Genomic DNA, 26,396 nt, shown 5'->3' with positions numbered 1-26,396 from the left:
CATTTCGTGAGATTCAGACGTTGCTAACGGCCATGGCTGAGATTTATGTACGCCACCATCACTACCATTGAAATAGCCCAAATAAACAGGTTTTTGTGACCCTAGGCTATGACCTCTTTGGCCTAGGGGCCCGAAACTCACCAGTCATGTTCCCCCTAAGGGTCCCTACAATGCTAGAAAATTTGGTACTGCTGAGCCATTGCCCTTTGAAAAGATGTGAGATTTTGGAAAGTGAAATAGGGAGGCAATGAAATCCTATGGGGGATTTTACCAATTTTGGACCCCTGTAACTCTGGTTTGCAGAGATGTAGGGACCCCATCTTTGGAATCCAAGTCTAACAATATGTCTTCTACCTGCATGAGACATTTCGTGAGATTCAGACGTTGCTAACGGCCATGGCTGAGATTTATGTACGCCACCATCACTACCATTGAAATAGCCCAAATAAACAGGTTTTTGTGACCCTAGGCTATGACCTCTTCGGCCTAGGGGCCCGAAACTCACCAGTCATGTTCCCCCTAAGGGTCCCTACAATGCTAGAAAATTTGGTACTGCTGAGCCATTGCCCTTTGAAAAGATGTGAGATTTTAGAAAGTGAAATAGGGAGGCAATGAAATCCTATGGGGGATTTTACCAATTTTGGACCCCTGTAACTCTGGTTTGCAGAGATGTAGGGACCCCATCTTTGGAATCCAAGTCTAACAATATGTCTTCTACCTGCATGAGACATTTCGTGAGATTCAGACTTTGCTAACGGCCATTGCTGAGATTTATGTACGCCACCATAACTACCATTGAAATAGCCCAAATAAACAGGTTTTTGTGACCCTAGGCTATGACCTCTTCGGCCTAGGGGCCCGAAACTCACCAGTCATGTTCCCCCTAAGGGTCCCTACAATGCTAGAAAATTTGGTACTGCTGAGCCATTGCCCTTTGAAAAGATGTGAGATTTTGGAAAGTGAAATAGGGAGGCAATGAAATCCTATGGGGGATTTTACCAATTTTGGACCCCTGTAACTCTGGTTTGCAGAGATGTAGGGACCCCATCTTTGGAATCCAAGTCTAAAAATATGTCTTCTACCTGCATGAGACATTTCGTGAAATTCAGACGTTGCTAACGGCCATGGCTGAGATTTATGTACACCACCATCACTACCATTGAAATAGCCCAAATAAAAAGGTTTTTGTGACCCTAGGCTATGACCTCTTTGGCCTAGGGGCCCGAAACTCACCAGTCATGTTCCCCCTAAGGGTCCCTACAATGCTAGAAAATTTGCCACTGCTGAGTAATTGCCCTTTGAAAAGATGTGAGATTTTGGAACTGTAAATAGGAGGCCCAATGAAAGCCTATGGGGGATTTTACCAAATTTGGAGCCCTGTAACTCTGGTTTGCAGAGATGTAGGGAACCCATCTTTGGAGCCCAAGTCTAACAATATGTCTTCTACCTGCATGAGACATTTCGTGAGATTCAGACGTTGCTAACGGCCATTGCTGCGATTTATGTACGTCAGACTCGCCACCATTGAAATTGCCCAAATAAACAGGTTTTGTGACCCTAGGCTATGACCTCTTCGGCCTAGGACTGCATTGAACGCGACCCACGCATTGTGCGCATTCTGGACAACACCAATTACTGGGTTTATACCCTTCTGGATCCACGGTACAAACACAATGTTCCAAAACTGCTTGAAGAAAGAGCCAGACAGGTCAAAATGGAAGAATACCAGCAGGCCCTTGTGGAGACTTTAGAGAGGAGATTGACATCCTCCCCCTCCTCTAGCCAGTTGTACGCCGACAGACTGACTTCCGCAAACCCAGGACGACCAGGAGGGCAGCAAACAACACAAGCCGCAGCTAGTGCCCAAAAGGGAATGGTATCGGCAGTGTCCTTGGAGTGGGAAAATTTTCTGACACCCATGCAGCAGCACACAGAACAGCAAGCGTGCAGATCCACCTCCAACACCGATCGCCTGGAGAAGATGGTCAAGGACTACATGTCAGATGGCGTAGCTGTGTTGAACAATCCATCTGCACCCTTCAACTATTGGGTATCGAAGCTAGACACCTGGCACAAACTGGCAATGTACGCAATAGAGGTGCTGGCTTGCCCGGCAGCCAGCGTTATGTCGGAACGCTGTTTCAGTGCTGCCGGAGGCATCGTCAAAGATCGGCGGCGTATCCGCCTCTCCACAGAAAATGCAGACCGTCTGACTCAAATTAAAATGAATCAATCCTGGATTGGAAACGACTACGCAACACTCCCAGACCCCAACCAAGTAACATGAACAATGAACATCTGTGATGGGTTAGCGTTTCCGGTCCCTGTTTATTGAACCTCTCATCTGTATTACATTTATGACTGCATGGCGACAAAATGTAAATTGCTATCCGCACGCTTCTTGTCCTCATGCAAGGCCTGGGTTGTTGTGTCTCAAAGCGTGGCCTTCTCCTCCTGCGCCACCCTCCTCCTGTTCCATCACGTGTGCTGCTGCTGGGTTAGCGTTACCGGTCCCTTTTCCTGGAACCTCTTATATGTATTACATTTATGACTGCATGCCGACAAAAAGCATGTTACCTGTGCAAAGAAAACAGACATTTCCCGCATTTAAAAGACAGTTTTCCCTTTGAAACTTTAAAATCGATTTTCTCAAAAACTATAAGCTCTTTTTGCTAATTTTTTTTCCTCTTGTACCCACTCCCAAGGTGCACATACCCTGTAAATTTGGGGTATGTAGCATGTAAGGAGGCTTTACAAAGCACGAAAGTTCGGGTCCCCATTGACTTCCATTATGTTCGGAGTTCGGGTCGAACACCCGAACATCGCGGCCATGTTCGGCTTGTTCGGCCCGAACCCGAACATCTAGATGTTCGCCCAACACTAGCTGTGAGTCCCCCTACACCCTATCTTCATAGCCAATCCTATGGACAGCTGTACAAAAGTACTAACTACAAGTACTATGAACAGCTGTGGTGAGTTGGCAACCAAAGTGCTACATTATGGATTAGAGAGGACAGGCTGGAAGTAAATCCATATCTAACAACGATTATCTCAATTAAATCCCACAAGGACTTTTGTTCCAGCCTCAATAATTGATAATATAGTTCTGTGTGCCAGCATCTCCACATGGCCCTGATGCACAAAATCACGATAATGCTGCTGTGCACAGACAACGCATGGCAATGTTACCCTTACTTACTGCAGCAAGTACTGCAAATTACGTAATTAGCACGACCCGCCAGGGCCGGGCCGAGGCATAGGCTGGAGAGGTTCCAGCCTCAGGGCGCAGTGTAGGAGGGGGTGCACAATTCATTCAGCTGTCATTCCTAATTGTGTTTGAATCAGAAAGAAATAAGAAAAGGAGATACATGGAAGTGACTACAAGCCAGATAACTAGAGATTAAGGTGTTGGGGGCCCTGGGGTGCCTTTTAGTCTAAGAGCAATCAGTGGTGGGTGGGATGGAGGGGCGCACTTTGGTGTCTCAGCCTTGGGTGCTGGAGGACCTTGTCCCGGTTCTGCGATCCGCGGTACTCGAGTAGAGTGACTGTTGCTACAGTAACCAATATTACTAACGGTAATGGCGTACCTCACAGTACTTGCTACCGAAAGTAAGGGTAATATTACCTATGCATCAGGCCCAGGGCAAACATAATTGTTTATCCTCTGATTATACATTTATTGGTTTAAAGAGGAACTGTAGTAAAAATAACATAATAACACTGCTTTTTTTAAAAAAAAAATCATTTTTAAAGAACCACTACTGCGAAAAAGGTAAGCAGTTACAGTTTGAAAGAACTGACAGGTTTTGGACTATTGCATGTCCTCATGGCGGATTCTCAGGGCTTTATTGGTTTTCAAAAGCATTTCCTGGGTGGCAGTTGCTAAGTCCAACTACAAAAATTGTGTGAAAGGGAGTAGGGAGCCTGGCTGTTATCCTACTATGTTGGCTGGTAAACTGTCATTCAGGAAATGCGTTTGAAAGAAAACCCTGAGAATCTCCCATGAGGAGATGGACTTGTCCAAAACCTGTTGGTTCTGTCAGATTGTAACTGCTTATTTTATTTTATTTTATTTGCTATAGTGGTCCTTCAAATTATTTTGTCAGTGTATGCCCTTGGTTACATTGCCTTTTTTCAAGTGAACCTGAGGTGAGAATAAACGTATGCGCTAATGAATTGTATGTGTAGTATGGATGATTAATAGAACATTAGTAGAAATAGTACAGAAAAGTGTCTCTTTTTTCAGTTTTATAACTATAACAGTATTTTTAAGATTGCATCAGACTGTCACTGCTGCTGTTTAGAATCCACACTCTGCTTTGCTTAGCTGAAAAGCACACAAACCGAATGACTATTTGAACATTTGTGCAGTAAACCCTCGTTACAATCCTTAGAATCCTTATCTCACTGTTTTTCAGTTGATTTGGCTTCTATCCACTTTTCAGGAAACTGGACTGCATTCAACAAGCCCTTTTGCATAGATAACAACTCAAGTTTTTAACTCTTGCTGTACTGGAAAACAGAAAGTGACTTCAGATAATTTCTTAGTAAGGATAGAACAATTATGCTTGCAACACACACTGCAATTTTCCATCACAGAGTGATGGTCGAAACGATTATTTCCGACAGGTCTAATCGGATTTCCAATTGTTTTTCCGATTGATTTTGTATAGACGTGATTGGATAATCGATCAGAAAAATTATCAAAAATCAGATCGGACTTATTGGAAATAATCGATTCGACCATCAATCTGAATATTGCATTTTTTGTACCAGGCATAAGTGTGTCTTTATCTCATCATGTCACTTCAGGCACACAAAAATGTGATCATTATTCATTCCTCGATGACCAAGCACGATAATAAGCTGTATTGCACCCCTATCACTCCCTTCAAGCTTGACCTTCCCTGATATGAATGAATAAGACAGTATAATACAGTATGTACCTTTTACAAGTTCTGTTTTGCTGGAGTCAATATCTGGGATCTTCTCATAGCATTTTCTAGCCTAGAGAGAAGAACACAAAAAAGTAATGTTTATGAACCTGTAAAAAGAAGACATGTTGCAACTTGCAAATATTTTAAATGCTCTCTCTAGCCACGAAATCAAGTATTACAAACTACTCCTACTTGCAAGAATAGCTCTACCACCTTTCAGATGAGAAATGCTATCCAGGTCTACAGTTAAAGCGGATCCGAGATGAAAAACTAACTATAACAAGTAACTTGTCTATATATCTTATCTAAATCACAGCAAATCTAGCTGCAAACAGCTTTAATAGAAAATGATTATTTCTTCCGGTGATACAATGACAGCAGCCATGTTGTTTGTAAACATTACACAGAGGCAGGCTTATCTGTATCTTGAACACTCAGCCTGTGAAAAAAACCTAATCCCCCCTCCTCCCCTCTGCCTCTGAAATCAATGGCTAGTAAAACCTCCTCCTCCTCCTCCTGCCCAGACTGAGCTCCCATGAGCCCTTGCTACTGCCAAGGCTCTCTGAAAACCTGTGGGCGTGGTTTATTTTGTTTATAGGGAATTAGAGTATTAAAACAAAAGAGTATTTCGCTTGAGAAATGCCCTATAAACAATAGGAAAGGAACACAATTATGCAATGAGTAAAAGTTCACCTCGGATCCACTTTAAGTCCATAAACATTAAGACAGAGACCACTTTTTTTCTAAATTTTGGTTGATTACATTACCACAATGAATTTTAAATGACACAACTCAGATGCAGTAGAAGTGAAGAATTCAGTGGCCACACATCAAATCAACTCCAGGCCTTTTATCCGCTTAATTGATAATGACAATGACAGACTTGCCCATACCTGCCCATAAAATGGCCTTTGAGTCAATTTTTTTCACTACTTTTGAGCCCCTGAAATGAAGGGGCTTTAGTTGCCTCACATTTTTATGCAATAATTTTGCTCACCCCACTGAGTTAGTGTACCCGAGATGCTGAAAAAAAACATTCCTGGGGCTTCCTCCAGTGCCCTTTAGGCTGATCACTCCCTTAATGTACTCCCAGGCCACCTGGATCCCTCGCTATGTAGCCTGGTATTGGCCAGTCAGGTCCAGTCGGTGCAGGCACAGTCCAACCACGCGTTTCCCCATCACACTCCCATCACCAGGAGTGTTCCCGGTGACGGGAGGGCAATGGGGCACGCGTGCGACCGGGCTGCGCACGTGCAGTTCCCCTCTAACTGGAGGAATTACTGTGCCGCCTAGCAGAGGATCCAGGCGGCCTGGGATGTTGCGAGGGACCAATCAGCCTGAAGGGGACTGGAGGAAGCTCCAGGCACATTTTTTACAGTGTCTCAGGTTTCCTTTAACACTGAAAGTCTGCACTTACTGCATCTGAGTTGTTTCATTTAAACTCATTATGGTAATGTACAGAACTGAAATTAGAAAAAAGTTGTCTCTGCCCAAATATTTATGAACCTACAGTAACTGTAGGTCTTTGATACATAGACTGATGTTTCTTATTGTAAGTAACTGCAATAAGGGTGGAATGCAGAGTGAGGCATAATGTCCCAATCTATTGCCTCTTTTTGAATAGGGCCTTTAAGCCTCATCTACACGTGTAGATGAGGCGGCGATCCGGCGGCTCGATTAGCCACCGGATCGCCTCTTCCGCATCCCCGCCGCGTCCCTGCTCGCCGCACATGCGCCGGCATCAATACCCGCTCGATTCCCACTCGTCCCCGCGCTGCGCCACTTATCGCCACTTATCTTCTGCTCGATTCCCTGCCATTGTCCCCTCGCGGGGAGTGAGCAGGGAATCGGCGGTGGGGAGATCCGTCCTGTCGGATCTTATCAATCGAGCCGCATCAGCGGCTCGATTGATAAGGAACATCGCCGCCGCATCTACGCGTGTAGATGCGGCTTTAGGCCCAATTCACACTTATCAAAATTCATGTGGGTGGCACATTTTTGCATTAGTCACACATCTAATGTATTTCAATGGCATCACATTTTTCTTGCATTTTTTTTCTGGGGTGTTTTGTGCATTTTGCAATACTGCATTTTAAAAATGCACAACAGGTCAGCTTTTTTCCATGCGAGATTCACATTTAATGTAAGCCATTGCGATTTTATCACTTATGGTAGAGGCAATAACATGCAATAACATGCAAATTAACTTCACTAGTATGCATTCAAAAAAAAATCACAACCCATTATTTTGCATAATAATGCACTACAAATTCATTGCATGCAGAGTTTGCATAGATAGGTGTGAACACTGCCTTAAAAAGAATCTGTGGTGAGACACATATGGAGGCTGCCATATTTATTTTCTTTTTAAAAATACCAGGTGATGGCTGTCTTGCTCATCTTTCTGGTCAGTAGAGTCTGAATCACACACATAAAACAAGCATGTGGCTAACCCAGTCAGACTTGAGTCAGAGACATCTGATCTGCATGCTTGTTCAAGGTCTATGGCGAAAAGCATGAGAAGCAATGGATCGACAAGACATCCAGGTAATGTGTATTGTTCAAAAGGAAATAAATATGTCAGCCTTCAGAGGTCTCTCATCTCAGATTCCCTGAAGGCCCCATTCACACTTAGAAGCGCGAAACGCCGTCGATTTTTGCTGGCATTTTGCGGGAGTGATTTTTCCACAATTTCACGTGGAAAAATAACTGGACAGTGCAGCGATTTCTCTGCGATCGCGTTTAGCACTTATATAGCACTGAAACGCAATCAGTGGGAAAACGCCTGAAAATGGTGCAGGCTACGCATCTGCGTTTCGTGATTTTGGGCGATTTGAGGCGATAAGCGCAAATCGCCCCAAGTAATAACGGGCCCATAGGGTTTTATTACACTAGCACTTTCAAAAGCACTAGCGTTTGAGCGTTTTGCTGAAATCGCCGGCAAAACGCTCAAGTGTGAATGGGCCCTTAAGGTCAACAATGGCTAAGAAAGGCATTTCATTTGGAAAGCGGACTGGGAATATATTCTAACAAACCACTAATCAGATGAATATATACCGATAGTTCATCCAAGCAGTGAGTATAATTTGATTTTTTTAGCAGGAAAGGGGGGCAGAAGCAACACACGAGAGACAGGAAGCATTACAGCAAAGCAGAGAGTGAAAAAAAAAAAAAGCAGAAAAGAAAGGAAGAGCAATAGATCATTCTGAAAACTACACAAAACTGCACTTTTCCATATTGAGACTATAATTCTGTACAAGTAAGGATAGGAGGATTTCATAAGTTCTTTTTCTCATTGTACTTTCCCCACTCATATTAGAATATGATAGCAGACATAAGAGATACTTCATTAACAATGCATTGCCTAGTAATACCAGCCAAGTGTTCGGTGGCGATAATTTGTCCTGTAATTTCACTTTTATATTGCTGTCTGTGATAGTGTTTCACTTAAACTTTGCAGAATAATATAAAGCAGTTTTGAATTGTATCCATAAATTCCAGAATACAAAGGAACACAGCCTTCTATGAATCATGTAAGTATTGTTCAGAATAATTAGTGCATTCTAAATAAATTACTGAAGATTGCCATTCTTACAAAGTAGAATGTTCCCTTGGGATAAAAGTCATCAATAAGATTATGAAGGGCAGTTGTTCTTTTAGGTACTTATCCATTAGCCGGGCGCATCCGGCAGGTGGCGCTGTTGATCTTAATTCCAATCATAATTACTTCACGGCAACCTGTGAATGTAAACGCCGGATGCGCCCGGCTTAAACAGATCAAGCCGCCGGCTTGCTTCGTGTCTCGCTCTTCTCCCCCTCTTGCCCTCTCTCCTATAGAACACTGGCCGCGACGAACGACTCTGGGGGGACACGCATGTCCCCTCCCCAAGGCTCATACGAGAGAGGGCAAGAGGGGGAGGAGAGCGAGACACTCACGAAGCAAGCCGGCGGCTTGATCTGTTTAAGCCGGGCGCATCCGGCGTTTACATTCACAGGAATTAACACATTCATTGGAATTAACATCAACAGCGCCACCTGCCGGATGCGCCCGGCTAACGGATAAGTACCTTCTTTTATCCTAATAAAAAATATTATTATGGCACTTTCTGCCTTGGATATGCTGATCAAAGTATGCAGATGAGTGACTGCGCTGCTGTGTAATCTACCACCATAGCATATTTGTACTTAACAGTATTCATAATGGACCCTGTTCCATAATAGGTAATGGAATAGGAAAAATAACGATATTCTACTATTGGTATTACCTCACTCCCATTTTTCCTAGCGTCCCTACTGCATGTATGCATACCGGCTGTTCAAATCATTTTTTTTAGAAAACTTTTTTTAAAGCACACCTGAATTGAAAAGGATATGGAAGCTGATATATTTATTTCTTTTAGACCAAAGACGTCAAGCTCCAGTCCTCAAGAGCCGAGGTCCTCGCACATTTTTGTCACAGCTCAATTTAATTGATGGGGCTGAATCAGGAAAGCACAACGGGGTAAAAGAGGCTCTCTAGTGGGTAATACAATCTTAACTGTTTAAAATAAAAAAAGACAATGAGGTAGCTTACCTCATAGACAAAATCTTTGTAACAACAAAAGATTTTATTTGAGCACAGGCAACGCATTTCCCAGGCCAGAGCCTGCTTCTTTAGGCCAATAACAGTGCGAAATTTGAAAATAGAATCCTCCCTTTGCCAATTTGGTTTTCAAATATGGCACTGTTATTAGCCTGAGGAAGCGGGCTCAGACCCGCGAAATACGTTGCCTGTGCTCAAATAAAATCTTTTGTTGTTACAAAGATTTTGTCTATGAGGTAAGCTACCTCATTATCTTTCTTTATTTTAAACTGTTTTTGCACGCTTTTATTACCCACCAGGGCGCCTCTTTTACCCCGTTGTGCATTTGTTACCCCCAAACATCTCTAGTTTGAGGGGTGGAGACAAAACACACATGGTTTCCACCACTGTGGATATCTGTCCCCTTTCTTTCCAAAGGAGAGCGACCATATCCAGTAGGACCACCCCGAGTGTAATCGGGTTTATTGTCTCCACCTGCTTACTGTGGTCCGTTGCCCCCCTGCAACCCACCTTTGTGAGTAGCCATTTGCATTTTGCTAACCACTTTGATTCATAAAATACTACACTACTGGGCTCCCGTTTTGCTTCCTGTGTCTTTTTTCACAAGGTGCTGAGACACCCACACCTCTCCAATGAATCAGGAAAGGTGTGGATCATCAAGTAGGATGCATGTCTCCATTTCTCAGTCCATCCTAACCATTGGCATGGATATGGGCTTCAAGGACTGGAGTTCGACACCTGTGTAATACAGAATGCCTGGCTTTCCTGCTGATCCTCTGTCTCAGATACTTTTAGCCACAAAGCCTGAACATCATCATGCTGATCAGATTTTCCTGAGTGAAGTCTGACTGGATCATGCTACTTTCAAGTGTGCGATACACACTACTGCAGCCAAAGAGATCAGCAAGTTGCCAGACGACTGGTATTGCTTAAAAAGGAAATAGACATGGCAGCCTGCATATCCCTCTTAGTTCAGGTATACTTTAAAGAGAATCTGTACTCTAATATTCTTACAATAAAAAGCATACCATTCTATTCATTATTTTCTCCTGCGCCCCTCTGTGCTGTTTCTGCCACTCTCTGCTGCAATCCTGGCTTGTAATTAACAGTTTTAGGCAGTGTTTACAAACAAACTAACCAGCTTCTAATAGGCTCAGCTAAGCATAGTGTGTGAGTCATTCAGAGTGTGCAGGGGGCCTGCAGAGGGTGTGTATCGCTTCTACCAATCACAAGCAGCCCTGCACATTCCACACAATCAAGTCTTAGCCCGACAAACAGGACAGAGGAAAGATACATTGATTTATTACAGAGACAGTGCAGTTAGGAAAGACAGCAGTAAGCCAGAGCAGATTAGAACAGGCATAGGAACTTATAGGATAGAAGAACTAAGGCTGAAACATTTGTTACAGAGTCTCTTTAAAGGATTTCTGCACTGCTCGGATGCTTTCCATTTGTAATTTCTAGTACTGTACATCACTGGATACTGCTGCTGAGGACACTTACAGGATCATCCTACCTAATAAAACCTGTGTCTCCGCATCCCATGTCCGTGTGTGTGTGTCCCTGCTTTGCGCTACGGGCGGCGCATGTGCCGCAGGGACGGCCATTGTTCGGACTGGAGCAGGACAGCCAGGGGGCCGGGCGGGCAAGTGCATGTGCATGCATACTGACAGGTGGCGGCAGTGACGGACCTAGATCCCGTTATTAAGCAGTTTAAGGTCCCCAGTGCTAATATAAGATGCCTGAATACTGACCACACTCAAGAAATATTGGCTTTGCTTGTTTCTACCTTGTAAAAGCCATACTGTGGAGTGTGGTAGTGGATTTGGTGTGCTGGTTTGCTGTGTAAAACCTGTGCTATATTCAATCTCTTTTGCTGGCAAATTAGGAATAAACCTTACATCTTTTGCACATAGTGACAATCAGATCCATCCTTGTCAATCTTTAAAAAACATCTAAAACCCCATTTATTTCCATAGCCTATAAGACTGCACCATTTATGCGTACAGCGCTTCAGGAAGAATGCAATAAGAAATGATTATTATTATTTAAGATATCTTACAATGAGGCTCTGATCAATAATGCAATGCAATTGCATTACTATACAAATGTCACTGCCATTGATAGCCTACCTGTGTAGTCTTAAGCTTGACATTTGCTGTTATTAGCTTTTAAAGAGGAACTTTAACCAAGGACTGAACTTCACCCCAATCAGTTGCTGATACCCCCTTTCCCACGAGAAATATTTTTCTTTTCTCGAATAGATTGTCAGGGAAGTCTGTATGGTTTATATTTTGGTGAAACGCCTCCCACATTGTTACGTCAAGACAATAGTCCTGCTGTCTGTGAACCTCACTGCATTGTGGGAAATAACAGCTGTTTCCAACTGCCAAGCAAGCAGTATCTCCCTCTGTGCATAGAATTCTGAGTAAATTAACATTCCAGTCAGATCATCTAGCATAACAAAAGGTGTCACCAATAGTGATACATTTCAGAATGTTAAATCAGGGAGAGGAAAGAGGTTACAATGGGCAAACACTGACTAAAAATGTATAAAAAGAATATTGTAAACAATAAGCAATATAAGTATTTTATTTTCACTACAGTTCCTCTTTAAAGAGAACCCGAGGTGGGATTTACTTATGCTCGGGGCATCTCACCCACCAGGCAAGTATAGGCGGATGCCTGGGGCGCCATGAGGTGGTGAGGCGCCATGAGGTGGTGAGGCGCATTCCCCCGCCGCTGCTACCGTGACCATGCTTTTTTTTTTTTTTTTTTTTTTATATTATATTACCTCCCGACTCAGTCCCCGGTGCTCGGCACGCTACCATGTGCTCAGCAGTGCCTCCACCTCCACTTCTCCCCAGCCAATAGAGCAATCATAGTTACATAGTTACTTTGGTTGAAAAAAGACATACGTCCATCGAGTTCAACCAGTACAAAGTACAACTCCAGCCTGCTCCCTCACATATCCCTGTTGATCATAAAATCCCTGGATTCAGGGATACTGCTCTTCTCTGCCAGGATCCTTCTTTAAAGCCGTGCCCCTTCTTCTCAGTAGCCACACAGGTAAAGTGTTTATCCCGTGTGGCCCAGCCTTTAACTCCGCCCCACGCCAGTCAAACCAGGAGCCAGCGGCCAGCCAGCTTATGCCCCCGACAGTCTGACCCCCCACCTGTGTCACTGGCTGCACACAGACACTGGAGCGAGACAGCCAGGGGACAGATGCAGTCACAGAGAGAAGAATGTGATGTGTCCATGTTGGAGCCCCGCCCCCGCACAAGACAGCAACACAGCCCGGAGAAGGGAAGTTTCTGCTCCAGAGTAGTGATGGGAATTCCGTCTCTTTTCAGAGAATCGGCTCTTTTGAATCGGCTCCCATTAAAGAGCCGGCTCTTAAGGCTCTGAATCGGCTCTTCATTAAATATCACTAAACACCACTCAGAATCGGAGTAAAAGCCCCGCCCCCGTCTCCATGACAATTCCAGACTGCTTCTCTGACTGGGGCAATCACTCCTGCTACTGCTCTCCGCCCCATACACTCCTACAAGCTGCAAGAGGAGGACTACATCTCCCAGAATGCCTCAGCGCCCTTTGTTGCAGAGCAAAGCAGAGCTCTGTGGGGCGGCTGAGGCATCGGCTCTTTCAAAACTGAGAACCGGCTCTTGTCGTTCGCAGCAAAGAGCCGGCTCTTAGAGCCGGCTCGTTCGCGAACGACCCATCACTACTCCAGAGATGATAAGCTGCATGCACAGGCAGAAGAGAAGGTATGCAGGCAGGCTGCTAAGAACACTTCCTGTCCTGTGTGCAGACTCCCAGTACTGTTATAACTGCTAGAATGTGCCCTGCTCTTTTGATACTAGAGTTTTCTTTGAAAGCTGGTTAGGCTGTAGGCTGGTAAAGCTGAAAACCTGTGCTTTAGTGCTGTGCTGTCTCTCCCTCTCCCCTCTCTGTTCCTCTGCCCCCTCTTCCATCTTATGCTGTCTCTACCCCTCTCTGTTCCTCTGCACTCTCTTCCATCTTATGCTGTCTCTCCCTCTCCCCTCTGTTTCTCTGCACCCTCTTCCATCTTATGCTGTCTATCCCTCCCCCTCTCTGTTCCTCTACCCCCCTCTTACATCTTTTGCTGCCTCTCCCTCTCTACTCTTTCCCTCTGCTCGGCTTACGTGTATTTTCTGGTGAAACACTTCCACATTACGATTATTTTCTGACAACGCTGCCCCATTACGATTATTTTCTGGTGAAACGCTGCTGCCCTATGATTAATTTCTGGTGAAATGCTGCTGCAATAAGTGTATTTTCTGGTGAAACACAGCCACCTTACGAATATTTTCCGGTGAACTGCTGCTGCAATAAGTGTATTTTCTGGTAAAACACTGCCACATTACGATTATTTTCTGGTGAATTACGATTCTGAATTACGATAATTACTATTATTTTCTGATGAAACACTGCCGCATTATGATTATTTTCTGGTGAAACGATGCTGCATTATGATTATTTTCCTGGGGGGGGCACCACAGGTTTTCTCGCCTGGAGTGACAAAATGACTAGAGGCACCCCTGCTTATGCTAGTGGGGCACAGAGGCTGGTTGTGCACACTAACACCAGCCTCTGTTGCCCCATGGTGTGCCTCCAAGACCCCCCTGCGTGCCGCTATACCCCCCGCAGTGCTGTCGACACGCAGCGTGTCGCCAGCACAATGTTTACCTCTGCCTGTCTGTTAGCGCCGCTCCCCTACCTCCTCCGTATCGGCGCTACCCGCCCGCGTCACTTCCCTCCAATCAGCGGGAGGGAAGGGACACGGGCGGGCAGCGCTGATACGGAGGAGGCGGGGGAGCGGCGCTAACAGACAGGCGGAGGTAAACATTGTGCTGGCGACACGCTGCGTGTCGCCAGCACTGCGGGGAGTATAGCGGCGCGCAGGGGGGTCCTGGAGGCACACCATGGGGCAACAGAGGCTGGTGTTAGTGTGCACAACCAGCCTCTGTGCCCCACTAGTATAAGTAAATCCCACCTCGGGTTCTCTTTAAGTAAAGATGATAATGGCCTCAATTCAATAAGCTTATCTCCTGTATTTAATAATGTTTCTAGAGTTATCACCATGGTGATGGCATGTAGTATTCAGGAAACATTTTACCTCAGGCAAACCTAAAGTCAACTCTTCTGTCTCTAAGTTATGGTGAGATCTCTAAAGTTAACTCTTCAAGCCTTAAAATAACTCCAGAATTCTAAAGTTAAAGACAGTCTGTTAATTACCTGCATGTGAAAATAACTACAGAGGAGGTAACTTAAAGGGGATCTGTGGGGTGTGCTGAGGGTAAAAACAGACACTTACCTGGGGCTTCTATCAGCCCCCTATAGCAGTAATGTCCCACGCCGTCCTCCTCCAATCTGCCGTTCTCCGCCACCGGATGTAGGAAGACTATATACATCTGTATAAGGTAATATGGGTAGAGGAACATTGTAGGGAACATTGTAAAATGAACAGAGGCGCCAACAGGATAAATCGTGTTTAAAAGCTTTAAAGTCTTCAGGAGGCAGTGGTGGAGAGAGGCGCTGTCACAGAGGCGCTTATTGTGACCCTGAGACTATACTGTGTGTACTCCTATCTGTTTATTGCCTGAAGAAGCGGGAATATACATGGAACTATATGGTGGGTGACTAATTAAATATATATATATATATATATATATATATATATATATATATATATATATATATATATATATATATATATATATATGTATATATATAAGAAACAATCAATATCTCTAAAATTGGGCATTTAAAAGATATAAGGATTGTGAGAATCCGCTCAGCTGCCTGCGCAGGCAGGCAGCCTTTTGACCATTGTTTAGGTTTTCTTGCTGCAGGACTCTGGAAAGGAGACCTTCTGTCAGTTGTGCAGCTTGTGTTGCTGAGGGATTTGCATACATTAGTCATGCAAATCCCTTACCTGCCTTCTTTTGATGACTGGCACTATAAAAGCATTATGCTCCCAGAATGCTTGGCTGGACATTTCCCTTCCATGGTCTGTTCCTGATGGACACTGCTGGAGTGTCAGCCATTGCTATCTAGTATAGTTAATTCCTGGGGGTTGCTTTAGGCTCCCCTTCTAGTCCAGTCAGGTTGTATTATCTGTTTTGCCTGTTCCGTCTGTCTTGTGTTTGGATCGTACAAGCCCTAGCGTTAGCGGCTGTGGATCCTTCTGATTGAGTCTGGAGTGTAGGTTGAAACAGCGGTTGTTTCTGCCTACCTCATCTGTTCTGTCTGCCGTGTGTTTGGATCACACTCGCCCTAGCGCTAGTGCTGGGGATCCTTCTGTTCTGTCTCCTGGGATCGCGCTAGCCACTTTTCGCTAGCGCTGGGGATCCTTCTGTTCTGTCTTCTGGGATCGCGCTAGCCACTTTTCGCTAGCGCTGGGGATCCTTCTGTTCTGCTACTCTGTCTCCTGGGATCGCGCTAGCTACTTTTCGCTAGCGCTGGGGATCCTTCTGTTCTGCTACTCTGTACCTGGATCGCGCTAGCCACTTTTCGCTAGTGCTGTGGATCCTATCTCTCGCTTGTCCCTGTTTTCGTGTGTCTGTCTTCTCTGATTCGAAACGCTTGCTGTAGGCTCGGTGAGGTAACCGTTAAGCAAGCGTTCTCTGTTTCGTGTTTGTCTGTCTTTGGTTAGTTAGGCGTGCTTGTCTCTGTTGTGCGTAACACGCGGAGACCGCGCACGAACGCGTGCACTGTTGCGAATGAGTGCGGTGTTCGCGTTCAGCTAGCATTTGTTATTTTCTTTATCTTTCTCTTTGTATGATTTGCTGTGCCTTTGCTACCCTTGTGCTCTGTCCTGCTCAGTTTTGTGTCGCTATTGGCAATCGCCATTTTTGCGATTGCGTTTCCTACTTCGTTTCCGCCGTTGTGTGTTCGCCGTCGCTGGGTGGCGACTAATTTGGTGGGCACACATTGGTTCTGTCCTTTTGCTCTGTTCCCTGTGGGCTATCCAGCCCTGCCTGATTGTACCTTGTCCCGGATCTGTACAATTCCCATTTGGCATCTGTGGCTGTGCAGCGGCTGTGTTCGCCTGCACTCCACAGCGCCATCTGCCGGTGGGAATTGCCCTCTGCGGGTGCATAGCACCTAGCCTGGGTGTCCGCAATAATACGCTTGTGGAGGAAATCCGCCGCGTCAGCGCACGTCTGGTGCGCTGACCACGGAGACGATTCCGCAATCGTTACAGAATGTCCAGCCAAACCAAAATTCCCAGGGCAGAGGGAACCTTCGATTTTGTTCAGATGTCATTGCCTGAGGCAAAGGCATATGTGGATCCTATTATAGGTAGGCTCGCACACTACATTAAAGCAGTTAAAAAGTCTGTCCTCGTTCCTGACCCCAACCCATATGGAGATTACCTAGATACTGGGTTGTTTGAACCGCCATTTGCCTCATGGGAGATTGAGGCCTTGTTGGAAGAGTTTGATTTCGATTGGAAAGCCTTTTGCGATTTTTATATCGCAAAGAGCGCGGATGACCTGAATGATTGTCTCGACTTTATGTACCTTTTGATCGATTCTGATGAATGTGATGAGTGTGATGTGGATCTGGTGATTTATGTGTGGCAGACTATTTTGGACGAATTGCACACACACCAACCAATTATTTCCAATAAAGAGACACCATTGTCACATGATTATTCCTGTCTTTCTGGGGTGAAGCAAGTGAGTTTGGACACTGTGCGACCTGAAATGAATGGGTGTGCCTCGACTGTGGACACCTGCGTGAATTCTGATGGAGTTTCTCCCGTTTGTTTAGAGGTTAAATCTGTGCGATCTGATGCCGGTTTCTCAGATGTTCCTGTCGATTGTGATCGGTGTGAGTGTGTCAGCTTTGTCAATGATTTGTGGGATCCCTTGTCATGTAAAAACAGATCTTCTCTCAGTACTACTTTAAGATCCTCCATCTATGATCTCGCTATGGGGAAAATTCCCAAACGATGCAGTTTCAAGAGTAAAATTAATATAATTCCTCATGTTGTTGTCACAACTTCCCCTAACATTGTTCAGTATGAATGTTCAGACCTAGTCAGGTGTGAATGGGAGCCCCCGTTCCAGAAAAAACAGCTCGAAGCGTTGGTGTATGAATTGGAGAACGATTCAGAGTCGTTTTGTGAGTACTACATTGCCAGAAGTGAATCTGTCTTGAGAGCATGTATAAGTTATGCTTCCGCCTTAAAGGGAAGGTTCAAGCAAAATTAAAAAATGAGTTTCACTTACCTGGGGCTTCTACCAGCCCCATGCAGCCACCCTGTGCCCTCGTAGTCACTCACTGCTGCTCCAGTCCCCCGCTGGCAGCTTGCCGACCTCGGAGGTCGGCGGGCCGCATTGCGTACATTTTTACGCATTCCCGCTAGTGCAGGAACATTAACACATACATTTTTACGCATTACTGGTTCAATGCGTAAAAATGTACGCATTGAACCAGTAATGCGTAAAAATGTATGTGTTAATGTTCCTGCACTAGCGGGAATGCGTAAAAATGTACGCAATGCGGCCCGCCGACCTCCGAGGTCGGCAAGCTGCCAGCGGGGGACTGGAGCAGCAGTGAGTGACTACGAGGGCACAGGATGGCTGCATGGGGCTGGTAGAAGCCCCAGGTAAGTGAAACTCATTTTTTAATTTTGCTTGGACATTCCCTTTAAGTGAAAAAAAGGGGTGTGAATTTGACTTTGTGAGTCCGCTGATTTGTATGTGGAAAATGATTCTGAATGAATTACGTGTACGTCATTCAGGTGACGTTTGTAAAGATACATTGTCAGCTGGCGTTTCTGAGATCCAGCAATCCAGCCTGGAGACCTCAGAATCCCTGTCTTTGGAGTGTTCGGTTTCGCAACCTAAAGCGATTGTGGATTCGCAAATTTTGCGTTCTGTCTCCTCGGATCGTTCGCCGAGTCTAAGAGTGAGACAGCACTTTGGTTTTGTAAACCTGATACTGAAGCACCTTTGCTCTGTCCAGAGAAGGTGTCTCTGAGCCTGCCCTGTATCATGAATAAAGACATTATGTCCACTCGCATTGACATTTGCGAGTCTGATTCTGAAGTAAGTACTGACTCTCCACCCAGTAATCTGGATGAGTCAATATTGCCTTGTTTAAAATGTCCTGCAGTGTCCCTAGAGGCTCGTCTAGGTATTGCAACCATTGTTACCTGTTTCTCTGCTATTTTGGAATTGCAGTCTGGTTTGACTGCTATGGAGGAATTTCCCTGCAGTGAAACGAAACTCAGAAAGCCAGAGTTAGTTTCACTAGATATTTCTGTGTATCCCTGTCCTGATGATGAAATTCAGTCTCAGTTTATGGTGGAACCTTCCCTGGGACATCTGCCCGGTTCACAAAATAAAGTTCAAGCCTTGCCCTGTAACATGGATAGTTCAGAATCCTTCTTAGGAAACTTGAAAAAGGATGTTCCTGAGGTCCTGTCTGACCTCCTGGAGATCTCCGAGTTCCTCCCAAAGGGTGCAGAACTTGTAGGAGACATCTCCTGCCCCCCAAGTCCTTCTGAGGTGTTGCCCACTTCAGTAGGCATTGCTGCCTTGCTGGCTACCTTTTCAGCTCTGATGGAGCTTCACGCCTGTGTAGTCAATGATGATATTATTGTCACAGAAATTTCTGAATTTGTATCCGAGTCTTCTTTTGAAAGTCCAGTGCCTGTGACCTCCACTCATGATGATTCTTTGCCCGGTCCTGGTTTTGGTCTTGACGTGCCGGACTCTGAGGCTGGCAGTTCCCCGACATGTCCTGAGGTTTCTCCTGTGCTGGTGTACCCCAGTGTGCTCTGTGACCCAGAAAGCCCGAGTGTGCCTCGGTTACCAGCGTACTCAGATGCTTCCTCGGTGGAGACATGCTCTGATATGGCCTGCCTGCTTGCATGCCCAGAAGTGGTCCCTGAAAGTCTTGATCTTGATGGGTGTCCTCATAATTCTGAATCCAGAATTGTCATTGGTTCCATGGGGGTTCTTGGTAATTCTCCATGTGAGCCTGGTGATTGTTCTACCCTCTTGGGATCTCTGTGGAGCTTCAAAAGGTTCTGGGAGATTCCGGGAGAGATTTTGCTTGGTACCCTGGATAAGATCAACGGTGGCTTTTGTGTTGTAAGGGACACTTCGAACAGGTATTGTGGCAGGTTTGGTATTTTCGGACGCTCCTTGGAAGGTGGTGGGTATTGTCTGGAGGGTGTCGATGGCTTCTTCTCTGGTATCCACAGTCCTGATGGGTGTTACGCTGAGACTGGTAGTGCTGACGGGCATGTTTCGGTGGCTTCTGTTTCCGATGAGGTCGCTTTCGGGTGGACTGACTCTGGAATTGGACCTTGTCGGGCTGGCCCGACCTTCATGAGTCTTCTGTTAAAGTGGTTTGGAGATATCAGTTTTGAGGGTCGTCTGGAATTCGACCCTAGGAGGGGGGGTACTGTGAAAATCCGCTCAGCTGCCTGCGCAGGCAGGCAGCCTTTTGACCATTGTTTAGGTTTTCTTGCTGCAGGACTCTGGAAAGGAGACCTTCTGTCAGTTGTGCAGCTTGTGTTGCTGAGGGATTTGCATACATTAGTCATGCAAATCCCTTACCTGCCTGCTTTTGATGACTGGCACTATAAAAGCATTCTGCTCCCAGAATGCTTGGCTGGACATTTCCCTTCCATGGTCTGTTCCTGATGGACACTGCTGGAGTGTCAGCCATTGCTATCTAGTATAGTTAATTCCTGGGGGTTGCTTTAGGCTCCCCTTCTAGTCCAGTCAGGTTGTATTATCTGTTTTGCCTGTTCCGTCTGTCTTGTGTTTGGATCGTACAAGCCCTAGCGTTAGCGGCTGTGGATCCTTCTGATTGAGTCTGGAGTGTAGGTTGAAACAGCGGTTGTTTCTGCCTACCTCATCTGTTCTGTCTGCCGTGTGTTTGGATCACACTCGCCCTAGCGCTAGTGCTGGGGATCCTTCTGTTCTGTCTCCTGGGATCGCGCTAGCCACTTTTCGCTAGCGCTGGGGATCCTTCTGTTCTGTCTTCTGGGATCGCGCTAGCCACTTTTCGCTAGCGCTGGGGATCTTTCTGTTCTGCTACTCTGTCTCCTGGGATCGCGCTAGCTACTTTTCGCTAGCGCTGGGGATCCTTCTGTTCTATCTTCTGGGATCGCGCTAGCCACTTTTCGCTAGCGCTGGGGATCCTTCTGTTCTGCTACTCTGTACCTGGATCGCGCTAGCCACTTTTCGCTAGTGCTGTGGATCCTATCTCTCGCTTGTCCCTGTTTTCGTGTGTCTGTCTTCTATGATTCGAAACGCTTGCTGTAGGCTCGGTGAGGTAACCGTTAAGCAAGCGTTCTCTGTTTCGTGTTTGTCTGTCTTTGGTTAGTTAGGCGTGCTTGTCTCTGTTGTGCGTAACACGCGGAGACCGCGCACGAACGCGTGCACTGTTGCGAATGAGTGCGGTGTTCGCGTTCAGCTAGCATTTGTTATTTTCTTTATCGTTCTCTTTGTATGATTTGCTGTGCCTTTGCTACCCTTGTGCTCTGTCCTGCTCAGTCTTGTGTCGCTATTGGCAATCGCCATTCTTGCGATTGCGTTTCCTACTTCGTTTCCGCCGTTGTGTGTTCGCCGTCGCTGGGTGGCGACTAATTTGGTGGGCACACATTGGTTCTGTCCTTTTGCTCTGTTCCCTGTGGGCTATCCAGCCCTGCCTGATTGTACCTTGTCCCGGATCTGTACAATTCCCATTTGGCATCTGTGGCTGTGCAGCGGCTGTGTTCGCCTGCACTCCACAGCGCCATCTGCCAGTGGGAATTGCCCTCTGCGGGTGCATAGCACCTAGCCTGGGTGTCCGCAATAATACGCTTGTGGAGGAAATCCGCCGCGTCAGCGCACGTCTGGTGCGCTGACCACGGAGACGATTCCGCAATCGTTACAAGGATGTAATAAAGGATCATACCCTGAAGGAATTGTTCCCATTGCTGTGCAATGTTTTGATTTTCCTGTGACTGTAAAGCCAATCCATCTTTTCGTTAGACCCTTCCAAATACGTCCTTTGTGTCATTAGCATTAGACCCCTGGCAGTCTATTGTTTACAATCACGTCCCCACTATCAAGTCTGTCCGTCATTACAGCAGTGCCACTGATGCCAGCTTTTCTCCTTCTTTCCGAAATACGCAATACCGCTCGGCTTCTAAGCATCTCCTACCTACAGTATCTGTAATCTTCATCCATGTGATCGGCTGTATATTCGTAATGTTTATTTCCAAAGAGAGGCTTTTAAAAAGTGTTTTTTTTAGACCTGCCTTTAGTAATCACAGATATTATAAATAGACAATTTCCTTTGAATGATACCTTGAACTATAAAAACATGGTTCTGCTGAAATTGCATGAGGTTGATTGACAGCAATTTACTAAAGTGGCTTTTTTACACTTTGATACATGTGATTTAAAAAAAAAAAAGTCTATTCTACTACACACATTTACATTTTAGTTTCCTCTCTTTTTATACACTGAACCTGATTTAGTAATCTGAATGCACATTGCAATCTCTTGGTCTAAGGAGGCAAGTGGAAGTGGAAACTCAAAAGTGGCAGCATGGTGATGTAGTGTAACGATCTGTGTCAGCAAGAGGCAGAATTCTGATTATTAGGTGATCTGCAGTATCACCTATAATGCAGATATATACCTGATTATAAGGTGATCTGCAGAATCACTTATAATGCTGGTATATCAAAAGCTGCCGTGACAACAAATACAGATGGAGAACAGGTGTAACTACACACAGAAAGATATACAATGAATAGCGTTTGATGCAACAGTAGTACTTGATAGATAGCTATACCTCACCAGAGGAGCTGGTGGGTACTATCAGTACAGAGGTCCTCACCAGAGGAGCTGGTGGGTACTATCAGTACAGAAGCGCTCACCAGAGGAGCTGGTGGGTACTATCAGTACAGAGGCCCTTACCAGAGGAGCTGGTGGGTACTATCAGTACAGAAGCCCTCACCAGAGGAGCTGGTGGGTACTATCAGTACAGAGGCCCTTACCAGATGAGCTGGTGGGTACTATCAGTACAGAAGCGCTCACCAGAGATGCTGGTGGGTACTATCAGTACAGAGGCCCTTACCAGAGAAGCTGGTGGATAGATCAGTACAGAAACCCTCACCAGAGGAGCTAGTGGGTATATGAGTACAGAAACCCTCACCAGAGGTCAGGGCTCTCTGGTGGGGAGGCGAGGTCAGACAGGCAGGGTTGGCAACAGACAGGTAATCACAGTACAGAATCAGAGAGCAATAGGAAGGTGGTAATACAGGCTGAGTCGGCAACAGGATCAGATGGGCAGAAGTACAGAGACAGTAAGCGAGAGAGAGGTCAGAATCAAGCCAGAGTCATACACAAATATCAATGAAGAGCAATATAAACAATAGTATTTCTATCTAGTGTGAAATCCCCGATTTCCTCCCGGATCAAAGCACACCGGATCTATCTAAAGGTCTGAGCGCTAACACGTAGCATTCACAACAGCAGATAGTTTGCGAGTGAAGCCGAGAGGCTTAAGAAGCAGAGGAGACCCAATTGGCACGCCCACTCCCCTGAGCCAACGAGGAGCGGCGAACGTCTCCTCTGACGTCAGCCGACCATCAGGTCAGCTGATGCACCTCCTCCCCGCATAAAGGTGCTGTCTATACACGACAATGCAACCCTATGTGCGGCTGACAAACCCGTCCTCACCGTGCTAGACGCCGGAGGCCCGGGTGACATGCTAGGCAGAGGAATGGAGGCAGCTGCGGAGGACGCCAAACTGCCCGCAGCTGCTTCCTCCATGTTTCTTACATGTAGTGGTTAGCGCTCTCGCAATGCTGGGTCCCTGGTTCGAATGCCAGCCAGGTCAACATCTGCAAGAAGTTTGTATGTTCTCCCCGTGCCTGTGTGGGTTTCCCCAGGGCACTCCAGTTTCCTCCCACATCCCCAAAAAACATACAGATAAGTTAATTATCTTCCCTCTAAATTTTCTGTAGACTATGATACATACATAGATATATGACTATGGTAGGGACTAGATTGTGAGCCCATGCTATATAAATACTTAAATAAATAAATCAAAAGTGCAAGCAATTGCACTGCTACTGCAGACATTAGAGATGGCTCGAACCTCCAATTTTCGGTTCTCGAACTCGAACTTCTGAAAAAGTTAGCGAACCTGCAAACTTTTCGAATCGCAATAGACTTCAATGGGCAGGCGAACTTGAAAAACTACAAACACTACAAAAGTGATGGAAAAGATGTTTCAAGGGGTCTAACACCTGGAGGGGGGCATGGCGGACTGGGATACATGCTAAAAGTCCCGGGGGAAAATCAGGATTTGACACAAAGCAGCGTTTTAAGGGTAGAAATCACATTGCATGCTAAATTGGAGGTCTAAAGTGCTTTAAAACGGGGGCGTGGCTATGCGCGCAGTCTGAGCGGACGCTAAATCTCGGAGCTCCCGACTAACCCTCTCCTAACCGCCCTTAAATCCTGCTTTATTACCGGACTCAAACACCTAACATAGGCGGAATTATTCCCTGATACCGGTGGAGAGATTATGGTGAAAGGGGCGACTGGAGTGGACCCGCCAGAGACGAGAAAAAAGCAAGGCAAATCACGCGGCATTCAAACCTGCGCCATCTTGCCTGCAGCCCGAGTGAAGGCCACACAGACCACAGCACCAATGGCGGCAGAAGAACAGCCGGATCTGAACCAACTCATGGCTGCCATAACGGCATGCAAAGACCTGATCAGCTCTACAGGGGATACCCTTGGTACCAAGATTGATCACTTACAGTCTCAGATGATGACGCTCCGCCATGATGTCTCTACCATTCGAGACAAAGTTACGCAGACTGAGCAGAGAATAAGCAACCTCGAGGACTCCTCTGCTATCACATCAGCGACATCGGCTGATCTAGCACGCAAAGTGAAACGCCTGGAAGAAAGAGCCGAGGACTCCGAGAACAGAAATAGACGTAGCAACGTCCGCATTATGGGCCTCCCGGAGGGAAGCGAAGGGGAGAACCCAGTATCCTTTATTACGACCCTACTAACACGCTTAATGCCTGAAGCGGCCTTCTCTACCTGCTTTATAGTAGAGAGAGCACATCACATCCCGTCTAAACCCCTTCCTCCTGGCTCTCCTGCGCGACCATTCATCTTCAAGCTACTAAACTTCCAGGACCGAGATACAATCCTGCGAGAGGCCAGGAAACTCCAGGATATAACTTATGAGAACACGCGCCTGATGTTTTTCCCGGATTTCTCCCCGGAGACCCAGAAAAAGAGGAAAACCTTCGAGAATGTTAAGTCACGGCTGCGCACCAAGGGCCTACCCTACGCCATGCTTTTTCCTGCACGCCTGAGAGTTCAAGATGGAGAAACATTACGCTTTTTCCAATCGCCTGACGCCGCATCTGCATGGCTCGACACGCTCCAAGGCTGAAGATCTATCACAATGACCTCCTCCCTGGCTGGTGTACTCCAGCCCCCACAAATCCTACCGACTTGCAGGTTCGCAGTGAGTACTCTGACATCCCCTATTGTGGAACTGATAACCCGGGTATAGCAGGGCACCTGACCTCTTCATGCGAGAGGCCAACTCCTTGTTTGCTTTTACCCTCAGGGAACACTTGAGAAGTCCTCTTATTTTGAACTTACATCTTAGAATGTACCTTCTTTGCACTAGGAGTCACCCAACCTCTGTACCGTATTCAGTGCTTATCTGACCACATGGGACTATGCCATCTAATAACTTTATTAGCTGCAGACCTCACATGCACCCTGCAGAAAGTTCTTCCTGCACCGGTTAAGTTAACTGTTGGAGAGGGGATGGTCGTGGCTGCCATCTCTTTTTGCTGAAAACAACTCTTAGCCACAGTGTATTGTTAGGGGAGTGCTTAGCCACTACAGTTTAGCTAGTTCAGGGTCTAAGCTTCAGCTAGTTTTAGGGTTGAGGCAGGGTGGGACAAGGTGAAGAAATGAAGACACCAACTTGGTCTTCATGGGGTGTAAATATGTTATACTGTTTATGTGTAATTGTATTGTCTTTACTGCAGCAGCTCAAAGTACCCAGGGCTTTCCCTCCCCGCTTTAAAATCTGTCTGTCTGAGTTATCGCGACACCACGCTATGATATGTTATTCTCCCCATCACTAACACTAAGGTAATCCTCTGGAATGTCAGAGGTCTTAATGACAAAATTAAGAGAGCCCTGGTATTCACCTTCTTACGCGACTACCAGCCAGATATAGTCGTCCTTCTGGAAACCCACTTGACGGGCAGCAGGGTCCTCTCGCTAAAAAAGCCATATATCTCAGCCTACTACTCTTCTACCTTCTCTAATTATGCAAGAGGTGTGTCAATTCTCATACACAAAAAATGTCCTTTTCAACTTCTGGATTTAAAAATTGACACATTTGGCAGATACATCATAGTCCATGCCAACGTCCACGGTAACGAAGTGAACCTGGTGGGCCTATACTTACCTCCTCCCGCTGATATTCAATTACTACAAGAAATCATTACTTACACTAACAAATGGCCAGGTGGCAGGACCCTGCTGTGCGGCGACTTTAACATGGTGATCTCTTCCCAGAAGGATAGACTAACACCATCTAATAAAGATTCACGAGTATTTAAGCATTGGGTTGACTCCTCAGGCTTAATAGATTTATGGAGTGAAAGATACCCCTTTATTAACGGCTTTACATGCCACTCCACTACATACCAGACTCTCTCTAGAATCGACATGTTCTTGGCCTCCCCGGATTTGGTCCCTGGGGTGGATGGTCTCAGGCTCCTCCCTCGGGGGATCTCGGACCATGCCCCCCTGGAGCTGTCCCTTAAG

General features: G+C 46.0%; 1 protein-coding gene across 9 annotated transcripts in view; it reads right to left on the bottom strand.

Annotated features, from left to right (window-relative positions):
- The window catches only part of TTC12 (tetratricopeptide repeat domain 12), a 308,494-nt gene that overhangs the window by 176,172 nt on the left and 105,926 nt on the right, over window positions 1–26,396 (bottom strand). For all 9 annotated transcript variants that reach the window (XR_011022127.1, XR_011022128.1, XM_068240772.1 and 6 more), the window contains exon 9: window positions 4,947–5,007. Coding sequence is in view for 7 of the 9 variants with exons in the window: in XM_068240772.1 (XP_068096873.1) it covers window positions 4,947–5,007 (61 nt within the window). In the remaining 2 variants the exon portion in view is untranslated. The remainder of the gene's footprint in view (window positions 1–4,946; window positions 5,008–26,396) is intronic.

Source organism: Hyperolius riggenbachi, chromosome 6 (assembly GCF_040937935.1).
Source record: "Hyperolius riggenbachi isolate aHypRig1 chromosome 6, aHypRig1.pri, whole genome shotgun sequence".
In the NCBI taxonomy this organism is placed as follows: domain Eukaryota; kingdom Metazoa; phylum Chordata; class Amphibia; order Anura; family Hyperoliidae; genus Hyperolius; species Hyperolius riggenbachi.
This window is presented reverse-complemented; position numbering and strand designations above follow the sequence as displayed.